General features: G+C 41.0%; 1 protein-coding gene across 11 annotated transcripts in view; it reads right to left on the bottom strand.

The window, feature by feature from the left end:
- LOC139557913 (regulator of G-protein signaling 17-like) overlaps positions 1–6,200 on the bottom strand; it is a 110,779-nt gene extending 104,579 nt beyond the window's left edge. For 10 of the 11 annotated variants that reach the window (XR_011671499.1, XR_011671491.1, XR_011671493.1 and 7 more), the window contains exon 1: positions 5,377–5,529. Coding sequence is in view for 1 of the 11 variants with exons in the window: in XM_071373252.1 (XP_071229353.1) it covers positions 5,377–5,433 (57 nt within the window). In the remaining 10 variants the exon portion in view is untranslated. Of the gene's footprint in view, positions 1–5,376; positions 5,530–6,092 lie in introns of those variants that run through there. The other variant, XR_011671500.1, reaches the window with a different exon arrangement.
- Between the last annotated feature and the right edge of the window lie 13,361 nt (positions 6,201–19,561).

Below are 19,561 nucleotides of genomic sequence, written 5' to 3'. Positions count from 1 at the left end.
AACTGTCACTTTAGTGTTTCCTTACATTTATAACTGTCACTTTAGTGTTTCCTTACATTTATAACTGTCACTTTAGTGTTAGTTACCTTACATTTATAACTGTCACTTTAGTGTTAGTTTCCTTACATTTATAACTGTCACTTTAGTGTTAGTTTCCTCACATTTATAACTGTCACTTTAGTGTTTCCTTACATTTATAACTGTCACTTTAGTGTTAGTTTCCTCACATTTATAACTGTCACTTTAGTGTTAGTTTCCTCACATTTATAACTGTCACTTTAGTGTTAGTTTCCTTACATTTATAACTGTCACTTTAGTGTTAGTTTCCTCACATTTATAACTGTCACTTTAGTGTTTCCTTACATTTATAACTGTCACTTTAGTGTTAGTTTCCTCACATTTATAACTGTCACTTTAGTGTTAGTTTCCTCACATTTATAACTGTCACTTTAGTGTTAGTTTCCTCACATTTATAACTGTCACTTTAGTTTCCTCACATTTATAACTGTCACTTTAGTGTTAGTTTCCTCACATTTATAACTGTCACTTTAGTGTCAGTTTCCTTACATTTATAACTGTCACTTTAGTGTTAGTTTCCTCACATTTATAACTGTCACTTTAGTGTTAGTTTCCTTACATTTATAACTGTCACTTTAGTGTTAGTTTCCTCACATTTATAACTGTCACTTTAGTGTTAGTTTCCTTACATTTATAACTGTCACTTTAGTGTTAGTTTCCTTACATTTATAACTGTCACTTTAGTGTTAGTTTCCTCACATTTATAACTGTCACTTTAGTGTTAGTTTCCTTACATTTATAACTGTCACTTTAGTGTTAGTTTCCTCACATTTATAACTGTCACTTTAGTGTTAGTTTCCTTACATTTATAACTGTCACTTTAGTGTTAGTTTCCTCACATTTATAACTGTCACTTTAGTGTTAGTTTCCTCACATTTATAACTGTCACTTTAGTGTTAGTTTCCTTACATTTATAACTGTCACTTTAGTGTTAGTTTCCTCACATTTATAACTGTCACTTTAGTGTTAGTTTCCTCACATTTATAATTGTCACTTTAGTTTCCTAACATTTATAACTGTCACTTTAGTGTTAGTTTCCTCACATTTATAACTGTCACTTTAGTGTTAGTTTCCTCACATTTATAACTGTCACTTTAGTGTTAGTTTCCTTACATTTATAACTGTCACTTTAGTGTTAGTTTCCTCACATTTATAACTGTCACTTTAGTGTTAGTTTCCTTACATTTATAATTGTCACTTTAGTTTCCTCACATTTATAACTGTCATTTTAGTTTCCTAACATTTATAACTGTCACTTTAGTGTTAGTTTCCTCAGATTTATAACTGTCACTTTAGTGTTAGTTTCCTCACATTTATAACTGTCACTTTAGTGTTAGTTTCCTCACATTTATAACTGTCACTTTAGTGTTAGTTTCCTCACATTTATAACTGTCACTTTAGTGTTAGTTTCCTCACATTTATAACTGTCACTTTAGTGTTAGTTTCCTTACATTTATAACTGTCACTTTAGTGTTAGTTTCCTCACATTTATAACTGTCACTTTAGTGTTAGTTTCCTCACATTTATAACTGTCACTTTAGTGTTAGTTTCCTCACATTTATAACTGTCACTTTAGTGTTAGTTTCCTCACATTTATAACTGTCACTTTAGTGTTAGTTTCCTCACATTTATAACTGTCACTTTAGTGTTAGTTTCCTCACATTTATAACTGTCACTTTAGTGTTAGTTTCCTCACATTTATAACTGTCACTTTAGTGTTAGTTTCCTCACATTTATAACTGTCACTTTAGTGTTAGTTTCCTCACATTTATAACTGTCACTTTAGTGTTAGTTTCCTTACATTTATAACTGTCACTTTAGTGTTAGTTTCCTCACATTTATAACTGTCACTTTAGTGTTAGTTTCCTAACATTTATAACTGTCACTTTAGTGTTAGTTTCCTCAGATTTATAACTGTCACTTTAGTGTTAGTTTCCTCACATTTATAACTGTCACTTTAGTGTTAGTTTCCTCACATTTATAACTGTCACTTTAGTGTTAGTTTCCTCACATTTATAACTGTCACTTTAGTGTTAGTTTCCTTACATTTATAACTGTCACTTTAGTGTTAGTTTCCTCACATTTATAACTGTCACTTTAGTGTTAGTTTCCTCACATTTATAACTGTCACTTTAGTGTTAGTTTCCTTACATTTATAACTGTCACTTTAGTGTTAGTTTCCTCACATTTATAACTGTCACTTTAGTGTTAGTTTCCTTACATTTATAACTGTCACTTTAGTGTTAGTTTCCTCACATTTATAACTGTCACTTTAGTGTTAGTTTCCTTACATTTATAATTGTCACTTTAGTTTCCTCACATTTATAACTGTCATTTTAGTTTCCTAACATTTATAACTGTCACTTTAGTGTTAGTTTCCTCAGATTTATAACTGTCACTTTAGTGTTAGTTTCCTCACATTTATAACTGTCACTTTAGTGTTAGTTTCCTTACATTTATAATTGTCACTTTAGTTTCCTCACATTTATAACTGTCATTTTAGTTTTCTAACATTTATAACTGTCACTTTAGTGTTAGTTTCCTCACATTTATAACTGTCACTTTAGTGTTAGTTTCCTCACATTTATAACTGTCACTTTAGTGTTAGTTTCCTCACATTTATAACTGTCACTTTAGTGTTAGTTTCCTCACATTTATAACTGTCACTTTAGTGTTAGTTTCCTCACATTTATAACTGTCACTTTAGTGTTAGTTTCCTCACATTTATAACTGTCACTTTAGTGTTAGTTTCCTTACATTTATAACTGTCACTTTAGTGTTAGTTTCCTTACATTTATAACTGTCACTTTAGTGTTAGTTTCCTTACGTTTATAACTGTCATTTTAGTTTCCTAACATTTATAACTGTCACTTTAGTGTTAGTTTCCTCACATTTATAACTGTCACTTTAGTGTTAGTTTCCTCACATTTATAACTGTCAGTGTTAGTGTTAGTTTCCTTCAGTTTGTAGCCTACATCTTGTATCACTGCATTCCATTCTGTTGACCTTTCCTCTGTCACGTCAGTGTAGTCGTTCTCTCCTCTGTCACGTCAGTGTAGTCGTTCTCTCCTCTGTCACGTCAGTGTAGTCGTTTCTTGAGGGTTGCTAGAATTAGTAGATTATATTAGGCTAATACTTTAGAACATGTAGCCTATTTTAATCTTCATGGAACTCTGACCACACTTTTCAGTTTAAACCTGGAGCACGGTTCACGATGACTGTCATCACAGTTCCATGATTAGTGAGGATTATCAGGGTAGACTACTGTTCAACCACTATTGTACACTTGTTTCCACCTTCCAATATTTCATAGATTGAACAACTGAATATGGCAACTTTCAGGATGAATCAAACGACAGTATTTTTGATTCATCAATATATTTAGTGCGTACAGGCTCTCCAAACCTGTTTTTTTTTAATGATTCACACATACTTTGCTAACCCTATAATTTGCCTAAATAATCTACAAAATCAGAGTATTTTTAAATCTACTATTTGGTGCTGAAACGGAGAACAATATGCGTAGATATCTTTCATTCATCGATCCCTATATTCTGAACCCGTTCTCTCCATGTATTCTAGTGAGTCTGTTGATAAAATTCTAATTAAAGGTACACTGTATTTAAAGGGATGGCTTAAGATAGAATGTACTGAAAACCCTATTGAACGCAAACTCACTTGAATGTCTCCTCACTTTAATGTCTGTTTGGGATCCTCAGTTTCCCTATCATGTTTATATGTTTCAACAGTGTGAATAGTCTACTACCTGTCTTCTGCACCTCTCTCTCCACGTTGCTCATGTCTCTAACCTACAAGTCATCTCCATGACACGTCAGAATAACAGAAAAAAAAAATAACGTTTTACTCTTTACTTCCGTTGTGGCAAACTAAATATGTTTTTCATTGCAATATTTGGTTTGGTCTCAGCTGTGTTCCCAACCTGACGTTTTGCAAGCTTTGCCTCCTACCCCCCCCCCGATCCCCATATTCAGAATCGAGTGTCAAGGAGTTTGGCTCGCGCGAAACTCGAAACGCGAAACTTTTTTTTTTTAAAGCGCTCCGTTTCACGCGCCTATTTTGGTGACGCGCGAAATTCATTCACTCGAACGTGTCGCGCGTGAATCGGGAACGCGCTTTTTACTACGCGACGAGATTCACTAAAAACTATCAATATGAGGGTTAATTAAAGACGATGATGTCTACTGTTAACTGTAACACATATATATGATATCTAGGCCTAATCAATAGGATCTCTGACAAAACATACTTCCAGAAGGGCATAATTAAAAATATATATTTATATATTTTTGCACTTCCTAGATGATCCGACTAGAGAAAATAGCCAACATGTAGGCTGTTGCCTTGCCACCCTCCCACTATAGGTAGGCTACACGTCAAACACTAAAACGAGTATTCGTTCAAAACGCACATAATTCGTTAACCGTAACCCATAATTGCAAATATCTGTAGCCTATAAAATAACGTGTCTGGCTAGGCTGAGAAAGAGCATCACGATATGGTATGAGAGAAATCACCAAACCCTCTCATAGAATGAAGGATAACTGACAGATGTCATGCAACGAGCAACAACAAAAAAGAGACATCTGACAAAACCGTTTTCAATATAGCCTGCCGGTCGCATTCGTCCTTCCGCTCCTGTAGTGATTGCGCATAGTACACATCTAACTTGGCTGATCAAAACGATCTGCTTTCAATATTACAGTTAGCAGGCTAACAGTGAACATGTTTACGCTAGTCATAATGATGACAAATACATCATATCATTAGTACGGAGAGAGAGAGAGAGACAGCTAGAAATCCTTGCCGACCAAACTGGAACAGATTGACATCTCCATATTGTTGCCTACTAATAAGGAACCAGAGCAGAGCAGACATTCCACTAATAGAAATTAAGCGGTGAAAAAAAAAAGCGACAAAATTAAGCGGCAGAAACACTAGTTCCCTACCTAACCTCTCTTCCTCAGTCAGTTTGGAATGAGAAGCACAGTGGTTATTGTATCGAAAGACATATCGTTACTCTTGTTCCCATGAAAGCTGTATTCTCAGCATAATGACATTGGAGCGTTGTCAAAAACATGATCCAAATACTAAAATGTTGTTTTACAGGTTTTGGGGAAAACATTCGAGGGGCTGTTTCTTCAAGACAACCCGTTCTCTTCAGCAGTAGACTAGGAATCACGGACCTTTTTCAAAACGGGATAAGCCGGAAAAACCCACCATTGACTGGCAAACTAAAACCCTTTTACAAAGACATGACTATTATTTAATAATACTTACAATTTTTGCATTAAAATTGTCAGGAGGACGGTATCCGTTTCGTTTTCGGATGCACATCCGTTTCTTTTTATGTTTATTTATATGTAAGAATACTGTATCTATTCGCTGTTCCCGTGTTCCAGCGCGAGCTAAGATCTACACCCTTACCGAGGCGGACGGAGTTACACTGCGCATGCGTGGAGCCGGACGGTTCTCTCTACACAGGCAGACAGCGCAGGCTGTTTACCAAGAAAGTGACTTCCTCACTATAGCCTGTATTTCTTATAAAACTAACTAAAACTATTTTATCTGCCGTAATAACTCATAATTAATTAGATCATACAGTAAGTTAATGACTTAGGCCAACTAACATATTGTTTAAGTACATACTCATCAATATAATCGTCCTCGTTTTTCCTCTCCATATTCATCATCATCAAGTAAATAAACTAAAATTGCAACAACAACAACATTTTAATGACATCATAATAACAATAATAAATCATCATCCTCATCATTATAGTCATAATTTTTTCTTTACATAAGGTAAACCCAAAAAAGCCCCATATAGCCTAGACTACCACAGTGATGTATTTAATGTTCTGCTATGATCTGATGATTTATTCCCAATGAGCCCAATCAACCACATTGATAAAAAAAATATAAAAAAATGACACTACTTAATTTTTTTTTTTAAACTGTCGTTTCACACTCACACACTTTTGACAACAAGTTACCTTCACATAGTTAATAAAAGTCACCTCCTCTTCCACATGGACTATCGTGGTAGGCTAGTTCCACCGATTCTCTGCTGATAAACGTTAAATTACTTAAGGAACATACCGTGTATACCGTGCCGTGCTCGGCTACGGTTCCGTTATGGACCATATCTGCCATGTGTTTCTGCTGTGGTTCTGTCCAGCAAGCGGCGCTAGGCACCAACAATAGCCCAATGAAGACACGGACCCCCCTGGCGCCTCAAAGCGTCTCTAGGGCCTATCTTTTTATGCCTAGAATCTATATGGTCTCGTTTGTTGCAGAACAATTGCATAGCAATAACATTTAAATAGAACAACCAGTAATTATTTTTTAAATAATATCTTGACCATTTTCAGACTGTGTAGTCTAAACACTAGGCCGATGGACAAATTGATTATTAATTTATGTATTATCATTGAACTGAATGATGTTCAATGGTTGCAGGATATTCGAATAGTAGTCATATCATATTCAAAACGAACATAGGTCTCTTTTTTCTTCTTCTTCTGTTACGTTTGTTATATCGCGAGATCTGCCGTTTGCCACACGGAGGCAGTAAAACTCTCTGAGATGGGAAGCGTCGGCTAACCATGTTCTTCCTCATTCTTGACGCAACCCAATACCACTCCTTACATGGGCATCCTTTTGATAAATCCATACAGAACTCAAAGTGACACCCTCATTCCAGAATCTTTATGTCATTGTCCTGTCTTGTAAGCTGTGGGCCTATTTTGTGCTGTTGAAATGGATTGGAACATGTTGAGATAACACACGTTGCAATTTATCTGACCTAAACTAATCTAAAATTATGTTGAATGGTGTGTGGGTGGTGGGGGGGGGGGGGGAATTAAATATGTATCTCTTTGCTTCCTTATCAATCTATATTGTGTTGTGTCACAAATACACAATTTTAACAGTTGATACGTTCTGACTGAGTGCTGACAAAGCCATGCGTGCAAATGCAAACACAACACACTGACATTCACACACACACGCACACGCACACACTTGTCGTTTATTTCAAGCTACTGGAAACGTAAGGGATGGCTGTGTAAAGACACCTGGGTCTGCTTCCAGAGACGTTCAATCTAGCCGTCATGCACAACAACACTTCCGATTGAGCTGTATTCTGTCCCCATCACACACAACCACCGACATTCACACACACACACACACATACGTGATGCGATCCAATCAGAGCCCTCCATCACCTCGTGTCCTCCACTCCAACGGTCGTCCTCCCGGAGATCAATGTCATTGACATCCGTGTTGATTTTCTGCTTCCCCAGCATTTGAGATAACGTCTGTAACCATCAGAGATAACCAAACAGAGAAACACACACACACGCACACGCACACGCACACGCACACGCACACACACACACACACACACACACACACACACACACACACACACACACACACACACGCAAACACAAGCAAGCAGACAGGCACGTTCACACAAACACACACACACACACACACCCCCACACAAACACACACACACACCCACACACTCAAATACACACCGACCAATGTGTCACTGTGTCAGATACAGTTGAAATTGGAAGTTTACATACACCTTAGCCAAGTACATATGAACTCAGTTTTTCACAATTCCTGACATTTAATCCGAGTAAATATGCCCTGTTTTAGGTCAGTTTGGATCACCACTTTATTTTAAGAATGTGAAATGTCCGAATAATAGTAGAGAGAATTATTTATTTCAGCTTTTATTTCTTTCATCACATTCCCAGTGGGTCAGAAGTTTACATACACTCAATTAGTATTTAGTAGCATTGCCTTTAAATTGTTTAACTTGGGTCAAACAGTTTCAGGTAGCCTTCCACAAGCTTCCCATAATAAGTTGGGTGAATTTTGTCCCATTCCTCCTGACAGAGCTGGTGTAACTGAGACAGGCTTGTAGGCTTCCTTGCTTCCACACACTTTTTCAGTTCTGCCCACAAATTTTCTACAGGATTGAGGTCAAGGCTTTGTGATGGCCACTCCAATACCTTGACTTTGTTGTCCTTAAGTCATTTTACCACAACTTTGGAAGTATGCTTGGGGTCATTGTCCATTTGGAAGACCCATTTGCGACCAAGCTTTAACTTCCTGACTGATGTCTTGAAGATGTTGCTTCAATAAATCCACATAATTTTATTTTCTCATGATGCCATCTATTTTGTGAAGTGCACCAGCCCCTCCTGCAGCAAAGCACTCCCACAACATGATCCTGCTACCCCTGTCCTTCACGGTTGGGATGGTGTTCTTCGGCTTGCAAGCCTCCCCTTTTTCCTCCAAACATAACTATGGTCATTATGTCCAAACAGTTCTATTTCTGTTTCATCAGACCAGAGGACATTTCTCCAAAAAGTATGATCGTTGTCCCCATGTGCAGTTGCAAACCGTAGTCTGGCTTTTTTATGGTGGTTTTGGAGCAGTGGCTTCTTCCTTGCTGAGAGGCCTTTCAGGTTTTGTCGATATAGGACTCATTTTACTGTGGATATAGATACTTTTGTACCTGTTTCCTCCAGCATCTTCACAAGGTCCTTTGCTGTTGTTCTGGGATTGATTTACACTTTTCACACCAAAGTACATTAATCTCTAGGAGACAGAACGCGTCTCCTTCCTGATCGGTATGACGGCTGTGTGGTCCCATGGTGTTTATACTTGTGTACTATTGTTTGTACAGATGAACGTGGTACCTTCAGGCGTTTGGAAATTGCTCCCAAGGATGAACCAGACTTCTGGAGGTCTACAATTTTTTCTGAGGTCTTGGCTGATTTTATTATTTTTTCCCATGATGTCATGCAAAGAGGCACTGAGTTTGAAGGTAGACCTTGAAATACACCCACAGGTACACCTCCAATTGACTCAAATTATGTCAATTAGCCTATCAGAAGCTTCTAAAGCCATGACATCATTTTATGGAATTTTTCAAGCTGTTTAAAGGCACAGTCAACTTAGTGTATGTTAACTTCTGACCCACTGGAATTGTGATACAGTGATTTAAAAGTGAAATAATGTGTCTGTAAACAATTGTTGGAAAAATCACGCGTGTCATGCACAAAGTAGATGTCCTAACCCGACTTGCAAAAACTATAATTTGTTAACAAGAAATGTGTGGAATGGTTGAAAAATTAGTTTTAATGACTCCAACCTAAGAGTATGTAAACTTCCGACTTCAACTGTAGGTGTCAGACATACACTGAGGATACCAAACATTAAGAACACCTTCCTAATATTGAGTTGCATCCCCCCACACACACTTTTTTCAGAACAGTCTCAGTTCATCGGGGCATGGACTCTACAAGGTGTGGAAAGTGTTCCACAGGGAAGCTGGCCCATGTTGACTCCAATGCATCCCACAGTTGTGTCAAGTTGGCTGGATGTCCAATGACCATTCTTGATACACACAGGAAATTGTTGAGCGTGAAAAAACCCAGCAGCTTTGCAGTTCTGACACAAACTAGTGCACCTCGCACCTACTACCATATCCCTTGCTTGTAAATGTTGAGTCTTGACAGTGTTTGGAACATGTTTTGTTACAATACAATATCCATTGCTGATTTATACGCATTTATGTGCCAGGTCCACTTAATGTTTGAGATGCTAACCTGGAAAATGTGGCGTTGTGAGGCCTTGGTCGGTAGATGCAATTTGTCAAGTTTCGTGCAGATCAGTCATTTGGTGCTAGTGGAGTAGGGTTTTAAGTAAACTCAGCAAAAAAAGAAACGTCCTCTCACTGTTCAACTGTGTTTATTTTCAGAAAACTTAACATGTGTAAATATCTGTATGAACATAACAAGATTCAACAACTGAGACATAAATTGAACAAGTTCCACAGACATGTGACTAACAGAAATTGAATAATGTGTCCCTGAACAAAGGGGGGGGTCAAAATCAAAAGTAACAGTCAGTATCTGGTAGTGGCCACCAGCTGCATTAAGAACTGTAGTGCATCTCGTCCTCATGGACTGCACCATATTTGCCAGTTCTTGCTGTGAGATGTTACCCCAGTCTTCCACCATTTCTGGGGGGAATGGCCCTAGCCCTCACTGTCCGATCCAACAGGTCCCAGACGTGCTCAATGGGATTGAGATTCTGGCTCTTCGCTGGCCATGGCAGAACACTGACATCCCTGTCTTGCAGGAAATCACGCAAAGAAAGAGTAGTATGGCTGGTGGCATTGTCATGCTGGAGGGTCAAGTCAGAATGAGCCTGCAGGAAGGGTACCACATGAGGGAGGAGGATGTCTTCCCTGTAACGCATAGCGTTGAGATTGCCTGCAATGACAACAAGCTCAGTCCGATGATGCTGTGAAACACCGCCTCAGACCATGACGGACCCTCCACCTCCAAATTGATGCCGCTCCAGAGTACAGGCCTCGGTGTAATGCTCATTCCTTCGACGATAAACACGAATCCGACCATCACCCCTGGTGAGACAAAACCGTGACTCATCAGTGAAGAGCACTTTTTGCCAGTCCTGTCTGGTCCAGCGAGGGTGGGTTTGTGCCCATAGGCGACTTTGTTGTTTGTGATGTCTGGTGAGGATCTCTCTTACAACAGGCCTACAAGCTCTCAGTCCAGCCTCTCTCAGCCTATTGCGGACAGTCTGAGCACTGATGGAGGGATTGTGCGTTCCTGGTGTAACTTGGGCAGTTGTTGTTGCCATCCTGTACCTATCCCACAGGTGTGATGTTCGGATGTACCGATCCTGTGCAGGTGTTGTTACACGTGGTCTGCCACTGCGAGGACAATCAGCTGTCCATCCTGTCTCCCTGTAGCGCTGTCTTGGGCGTCTCACAGTACGGATATTGCAATTTATTGCCCTGACCACATCTGCAGTCCTCATGCCTCCTTGCAGCATGCCTAAGGCACATTCACGCAGATGAGCAGGGACCCTGGGAATCATTCTTTTGGTGTTTTCCAGAGTCAGTAGAACGACCTCTTTAGTGTCCTATGTTTTCATCACTGTGACCTTAATTGCCTACCTTCTGTAAGCTGTTAGTGTTTTAAGGTCTTTGGACCTTTACCATGATGCCAGGTTTCACCCTCCTGGGCCTCACCATCTTACAAGAATTGACATGTTCATTCTCCTTGACGGAAGAACCAGTACAAAAATAATGAACGCCAACAAATACAAAAGGGTTTCACCCAGCTTCGCTGCTTCTACCCCCAATTTAAGTCTTCGCTGCTTTTACCTCTAATTAAGTCTTTCGCTGCTTGTACCTCTAATTAAGTAGGTGTTGAACTGTGTTGTGAAAGGCCTTATGAAAGCAGACTGTGAACAGTTCGGTTTTGGGGACCTGAATAGCATGTGTCTGCTTGTGATTCAAACCCAATGTGAGTCACGTATATGTTCCCCCTAAGTCACAAATCTGATCCCCCTGAGTCACGTATCTGTTCCCCCTGAGCCACTTATCTATTCCCCCTGAGTCACTTATCTGTTCCCCCTGAGTCACTTATCTGTTCCCCCTGAGTCACGTATCTGTTCCCCCTGAGCCACTTATCTATTCCCTCTGAGTCACTTATCTGTTCCCCCTGAGTCACTTATCTGTTCCCCCTGAGTCACTTATCTGTTCCCCCTGAGTCAGTTATCTGTTCCCCCTGAGTCAGTTATCTGTTCCCCCTGAGTCACTTATCTGTTCCCCCTGAGTCATGTATCTGTTCCCCCTGAGTCACTTATCTGTTCCCCCTGAGCCACTTATCTGTTCCCCCTGAGTCACGTATCTGTTCCCCCTGAGTCACGTATCTGTTCCCCCTGAGCCACTTATCTATTCCCTCTGAGTCACTTATCTGTTCCCCCTGAGTCACTTATCTGTTCCCCCTGAGTCACTTATCTGTTCCCCCTGAGTCATGTATCTGTTCCCCCTGAGTCACTTATCTGTTCCCCCTGAGCCACTTATCTGTTCCCCCTGAGTCACGTATCTGTTCCCCCTGAGTCACGTATCTGTTCCCCCTGAGTCACTTATCTGTTCCCCCTGAGTCACTTATCTGTTCCCCCTGAGCCACTTATCTGTTCCCCCTGAGCCACTTATCTGTTCCCCCTGAGCCACTTATCTGTTCCCCCTGAGCCACTTATCTGTTCCCCCTGAGTCACTTATCTGTTCCCACTGAAGCTGTCACGCCCTGATCTGTTTCCTCTGTCCTTGTTCTTGTCTCCACCCCAGGTGTTGCCCATCTTCCCCATTATCCCCTGGGTACTTATACTGGTGTTCTCTGTTTGTCTGTTGCCAGTTCGTCTTGTTTGTTCAAGTCAACCAGCGTTTTGTCTCAGCTCCTGCTTTTCCCCAGTCTCTCTTTTTCTCACCCTCCTGGTTCTTGACCTTTACCTGTCCTGACTCTGAGCCTGCCTGCCGTCCTGTACCTTGGCCCCACTACTCTGGATTATTGACCCCCTGCCTGTCCTGACCCTGGGCCTGCCTGCCGTCCTGTACCTTGGCCTCACTACTCTGGATTACCGACCCCCTGCCTGTCCTGACCCTGGGCCTGCCTGCCGTCCTGTACCTTGGCCCCACTACTCTGGATTATCGACCCCCTGCCTGTCCTGACCCTGGGCCTGCCTGCCGTCCTGTACCTTGGCCCGTCTTGACCTGTTGTTTGCAATAAATATTGTTGCTTCAACACAGTCTGGGTCTGAAACCTGATTGAAGCATGCATGAGAGCACCAGCTGTTCCGGACGACTGTGCTCCTTAGCCGATGCAAGTAAAACCTTTAAACAATTCAACATTCACAAGGCAGCGGATTACCAGGATGTGTACATCCGAGCATGCGCTGACCAACTGGCAAGTGTCTTCACTGACATTTTCAACCTGTCCCTGAACGAGTCTGTAATACCTACATGTTTCAAGCAGACCACCATAGTCCGTGTGCCCAAGAACACCAAGGTAACCTGCTTAAATAACTACCGACCCGTAGTGCTCATGTCTGTAGCCATGAATTGCCTTGAAAGGCTGGTCATGGATCACATCAACATCATCATCCCAGAAACCCTAGACCCACTCCAACAGATCCACAGTTGATGAAATCTCTATTGCACTCCACACTGCCCTTTCCCACCTGGACAAAAGGAACACATGTGTGAGAATACTGTTCATTGACTACAGCTCAGCATTCAACACCATAGTGCCCTCAAAGCTCATCACTAACCTAAAGACCCTGAGACTAAACCCTTCCATCAGCAGCTGGATTCTGGACTTCCTGACGGGCCTCCCCCAAGTGGTACGTGTAGGCAACAACACATCTGCCACACTGATCCTCAACACTGGGGCCCCTCAGGGGTGCGTGCTCAGTCCCCTCCTGTACTCCCTGTTCACCCATGACTGCATGGCCAAGCACCACTCCAACACCATCATTAAGTTTGCAGATGACACAGCAGTGGTAGGCCTGATTACCGACTACGATGAGACAGACTATAGGTAGGAGGTCAGAGACCTGGCCGTGTGGTGCAAGGACAACAACCTCTCCCTCAATGTGATCAAGACAAAGGAGCTGATCGTGGACATCAGGAAAAGGAGGACCGAGCACTTCAGATCTTCAGATCCTCAAAAAGTTATACAGCTGCATCATCGAGAGCATCCTGACTGGTTGCATCACCGCCTGGTATGGCAACTGCTCAGCCTCCGACTGCAAGGAGGGTAGTGTGTATCGCCCAGTACATCACTGGTGCCAAGTTTCCTGCTATCCAGGACCTCTATACCAGGTGGTATCAGAGGAAGGCCCTAAAAATGTCCAAATTCTCCAGCCATTGTAGTTATAGACTAGGCCTGGGCAACTCCAGTCATCAGAGGCCTGAGTGGTGTCGGAGTTTTGGCCCAGCACCCAGCTAACACACCTGACTCCGATCTTCAGTTAAAAATGCAATTAGTTTAAATCAGGTGTGTTTGATACAGATGGGGGGAAAAGTGTGACACCAATCAGGCCCCTGAGGACTGGAGTTTCCCACCCCTGGACTAGACTGTTCTCTCTGCATACTGCACGGTAAGCGGTACCGGAGCGCCAAGTCTAGGTCCAAAAAGCTTCTTAACAGTTCTATCCCCCCAAGCCATAAGACTGCTGAACAGCTAATCAAATGGCTACCTGGACTATTTGCATTAAACGCTGCTGACACTCTCTGTTTATTATCTATGCATAGTCACTTCACCTACATGTACAGTGGAGAGAACAAGTATTTGATACACTGCCAATTTTGCAGGTTTTCCTACTTACAAAGCATGTAGAGGTCTGTCATTTTTATCATAGGTACACTTCAACTGTGAGAGATGGAATCTAAAACAAAAACCCAGAAAATCACATTGTATAATTTTTAAGTAATTAATTTGCATTTTATTGCATGACATAAGTATTTGATCACCTACCAACCAGTAAGAATTCCGGCTCTCACAGACCTGTTCGTTTTTCTTTAAGAAGCCCTCCTGTTCTCCCCACTGTATATATTACCTCAACTAACCCATACCCCCACACATTGACTCTGTGTCGGTACTTGTTATTGTTATTTTATTGTAAAAAACGTTATTTTTAAACTGGAGTTTATTTAGTAAATATTTTCTTAACTCTTTATTTTTCTTTACCGCATTGTTGTTTAAGGGCTTGTGAATAAGCATTTCACGGTAAGGTCTACTACACCTGTTGTATTCAGCGCATGTGACAAATACGATTTGATTTGAAAACACACACACACACACACACACACACACACACACACACACACACACACACACACACACACACACACACACACACACACACACACACACACACACACACACACACACACACACACACACACACACACACACACACACACACACACACACACACACACACACACACACAGGCCTAATGAGAGGTGCTTGCTTGCTGAGGTTTCCAAGAAGCATGACTATTCTGGGCTCAGTTTTTGACAGTGCAACCCGAGGTCATGCTCAGCATTGAGTCTGTGTCTGTACTTGTTTTTTTTTTTTTAAGTATGCCAGAGTTGAGAACCCTGACTCACATAGGTGTGTGGTTACAAACTGGATCAGAACATCTACTGCTTTCTCAGTCAGGCAGGAGACCACTTCCTGCTGTAGATGGAACAACCCAGAACTGGTTTACTTCAAAAAAGCATCTCGCTTCAATCAGTTTATTCCAGTTAGAATGAAAATGATTAGTTGTATTTTAACAGCAACACATCCAACCTAGACTTGTTTTCAACAATAATTTCTACAGTGAGATGTACAGATCATTTTTCATCTTCATGTTACTTTTGGTTGAATTATTAGTAGCTAGCTAGCTTGCTTTGGCTATCATTAGCTAGCTAGCTTGCTTTGGCTATCATTAGCTAGCTAGCTTGCTTTGGCTATCATTAGCTAGCTAGCTTGCTTTGGCTATCATTAGCTAGCTAGCTTGCTTTGGCTATCATTAGCTAGCTAGCTTGCTTTGGCTATCATTAGCTAGCTAGCTATTAGCTGTGTACAAAGGGATTGTTTGAAAGAGAAACTCATATCGACTAATAGTACTCCCTTATTTCGGCTTATCATCACCTGTTATAAAACGACAATAATGCCTTGCTAGCTGACTTAACTTTTCCACTGTCGAAGCACTCTTTCCTGAAGCATTCTGTAGTGTTCTGAAACAAATCCCTGGGTTTACCATCATGCTGTGGATGTTTGTTTGAAAAAATATATATATTTAACTCCGGCAAATCAGTTAAGAAAACATTGGTTACTGGCCCAACGCTCTAACCACCTGCCGCCCCGAATTGATTGACTCGTTACAGGGTTGCCTAGGTTACTTTCTAAATGTAATCTGTTACAGTTACTAGTTACCTGTCCAGAATTGTAATCAGTAACGTAATCTGATTATATTCCGTTACTTTTAGATTACTTTCCCCTTAAGAGACATTAGAAGAAGACAAAAATGTATGTTACCAACTGAACAACATCTATTACAGGATAAATCAATGTTAAGGTTTACATAGCTGGACAAATATGGATGTTAGATTTTACTTTATGGGTTGTTTATATAGGCTTCTTCTAACCCATCGCTTTCTACTACATATAATAATATGATTGAATTATATCTTTACATTAATATATATATAAAGTATTTATAAGTCCAAAAATTGATGTAACAACTACAGATTGCCTCTTTAAGTCTATCAAAAGCATACGAGTTTGAGCCATTAGGCCTATGGATAAAAAAATGTATCAGCATGAATTAGATTGAGCAATAAAAGCCCCACTTTATTCCATAGGTTGGGGATCTGCGCTATGCAGCTGTTGCAAGAGAACATTTTCCCCTGGCTGTCCACTGGTTTCAAAAAACAATGATTAATAGGCAGCTTTAACTTCTTGAATTCAACCATTATTGGGTTCAAATACACATTTAGATTTGTGTGAGCAGCCATCCACAACAACCACAATCCGTAAGGCGCAAATAGCTAAATGAGAGAGCAGCAGTGTGATTCACATCAACGTGCTAACGTTATGTAGATATCAATAATAAGTGATATCCGTATCGCCGTAGACTACACCACTGCTCTCATCTTTACCTCCAAGCGTTTATTCAAGTTGGATAATGTTTGGATGTCGAAAACAGTCCCACCATTGGAAGACATAACTTGGACTGTAGCCTACAAAAGCCTATTCCTGCTCTTTTCCCACAATCCATCAAACACATTTGGTGTGTCATCATAGTGGTCTCTGACTTGTTGTCAGACTCGTTCAAGTGGAACAAATTTAAACTTGCGCCTTTTTTTTAATGCTGATTTGAATGTCATTGGAAAACAGAGAAGTGTCAAAGATTTTTTTCGCAAACATTCTTTCTGAATTTAAAAGTAATCCCCGAAGTAATCATCTAGTTTTTCAAAAGTATCAGTAATCCGATTAGAATATTTTTGCTGGTAACGTAACGTTATCGTTATCGTTTTTTGTAATCCTTTACATGTAACGGATTACACTCCCCAACCCTGCTCATTACTAAGCCCTTCCCCGCACAAAACACAATGTGGGTGATCATCGTTATTTCTCTCAGTTTGTATGAAACCAAGAGAGAGAAACTCATCGCTGTTTTTTGCGTTTCGTGACGATTGAGATCAGTCAGAACTTGAGCCCATTTGATGACAGTGGTGAGTGTTTGGTTTGTGGGAATGACAAGTCGGTGGCTGACATCTGCTGCTGAACGACGACAGCGCCGCAGCGACCGCGGGTCGCAAAGTGATCTTCAAGAAAACTGCAGAAAAAAAGATCTGGTAAACAGCGAAGGGCACGGGCATCTCCCATCCACTCGTACAGCTGCCACACTGAGCAGAGGCACCGCTGCCACACTGAGCAGAGGCACCGCTGATAAGCAGAGAGTGCACTGAACAGAGAGAGCAGTTGTAATTGGCCACATCAATTCCAGTCATTAATTAAATAATTATACATGTACTCTGACAGGTCATTACTTTAAGAAATGCTGCTCTATGTATATATATACACTACCGTTCAAAAGTTTGGGGTCACTTAGAAATGTCCTTGTATTTGAAAGAAAAGCACATTTTTAAAATTGAAATACAGTGTAGACATTGTTAATGTTGTAAATTACTATTGTAGCTGGAAACTATTGTAGCTGGACATTTTTTATGGAATATCTACATAGGTGTACAGGCCCGATTATCAGCAACCATCACTCCTGTGTTCCAATGGCACATTGTGTTAGCTAATCAAAGTTTATCATTTTAAAAAGCTAATTGATCATTAGAAAAGTCATTTTGCAATTATGTTAGCACAGCTGAAAATTGTTGTACTGATTAAAGAAGCAATAAAACTGGCCTTTTTTAGACTAGTTGAGTATCTGGAGCATCAGCATTTGTGGGTTCGATTACAGGCTCAAAAGGGCCAGAAACAAAGACCTTTCTTCTGAAACTCGTCAGTCTATTCTGGTTCTGAGAAATGAAGGCTATTCCATGCGAGATATTGCCAAGAAATTAAAGATCTCGTACAACGCTGTGTACTACTCCCTTCACAGAGCAGTGCAAACTGGCTCTAACCAGAATAAAAAGAGGAGTGGGAGGCCCCGGTGCACAACTGAGCAAGAGGACAAGTACATTAGAGTGTCTAGTTTGAGAAACAGATGCCTCACAAGTCCTCAACTGGCAGCTTCATTAAATAGTACCCGCAAAACTCCAGTCTCAACGTCAACAGTGAAGATGTGACTCCGGGATGCTGGCCTTCTAGGCAGAGTTGCAAAGAAAAAGCCATATCTCAGACTGGCCAATAAAAAGAAAAGATTAAGATGGGCAAAAGAACACAGACACTGGACAGAGGTACACTGTGATTAACTCTTACTGTATATGACTGTCCACAAAGAGTGCATCACTTCACATCAGGGCTCTGTTCTTGTACGACACTATATAAGGCCGGGGTAATGTGTGAAAGAAATCCACACAGAGAATGATATGTCAAAAACGCTGATCGATTTCAATACTATAACAAATATGATATAAAACACATTATTATTTTGCCAGTCAGGTCCTGCTGTTAAGGTATTTAAAGGTTGGTCAGGGTTGAGGTGGTGATATAGCCTGAGACTGCATCAACTAGCTCTTCTCCCCTCTCTATCTCGCCCTCTCTCTCTCTCCCCCTTTCTGTCTCTCTCCCTCCCTCTCTCTCTCCCTCTCTCTCTTTCTCTCTCTCTCCCTTTCAATCTCTCTCCCTCTCAATCTCTCTCTCTTTCTATCTCTCTCCCTTTCTGTCTCTCTCCCTCTCTCTCTCTCTCTCTCCCTCTCTCTCTCTATTTCTCTCTCTCTCTCTTTCTTTCTCCCTTTCAATCTCTCTCCCTCTCAATTTCTCTCTCTTTCTATCTCTCTCCCTTTCTGTCTCTCTCTCCCTCTCTCTCTCTCTTTCTCCCTTTCAATCTCTCTCCCTCTCAATCTCTCTCTCTTTCTATCTCTCTCCCTTTCTGTCTCTCTCCCTCTCTCTCTCTCTCCCTCTCTCTCTCTATTTCTCTCTCTCTCTCTCTTTCTCCCTTTCAATCTTTCTCCCTCTCAATTTCTCTCTCTTTCTATCTCTCTCCCTCTCTCTCTCTCTCCCTCTCTCTCTCTATTTCGCTCTCTCTCTCTCTCTCTCTCTCTCTCTCTCCCTTTCAATTTCTCTCTCTTTCTATCTATCTCCCTTTCTGTCTCTCTCTCCCTCTCTCTCTCTCTGTCTTTCTTGATATCTCAGCTCCTCAGCTCGCTCTGCTGCTGGACCCTCTGAAGTCATTCATATTTAAACACCACATTTCCCCCGATAGCCTGGCCTGCCGGCACCCACGCGTGCGCCCACACACACACACACACACACACACACACACACACACACACACACACACACACACACACACACACACACACACACACACACACACACACACACACACACACACACACACACACACACACACACACACACACACACACATTCCTTTCTGCCTC

This window comes from Salvelinus alpinus, chromosome 28, assembly GCF_045679555.1.
Source record: "Salvelinus alpinus chromosome 28, SLU_Salpinus.1, whole genome shotgun sequence".
NCBI classification, from domain to species: Eukaryota; Metazoa; Chordata; class Actinopteri; order Salmoniformes; family Salmonidae; genus Salvelinus; species Salvelinus alpinus.
Note: the sequence above shows the minus strand (reverse complement) of the source record. Positions and strands in the feature narration are given on the sequence as shown.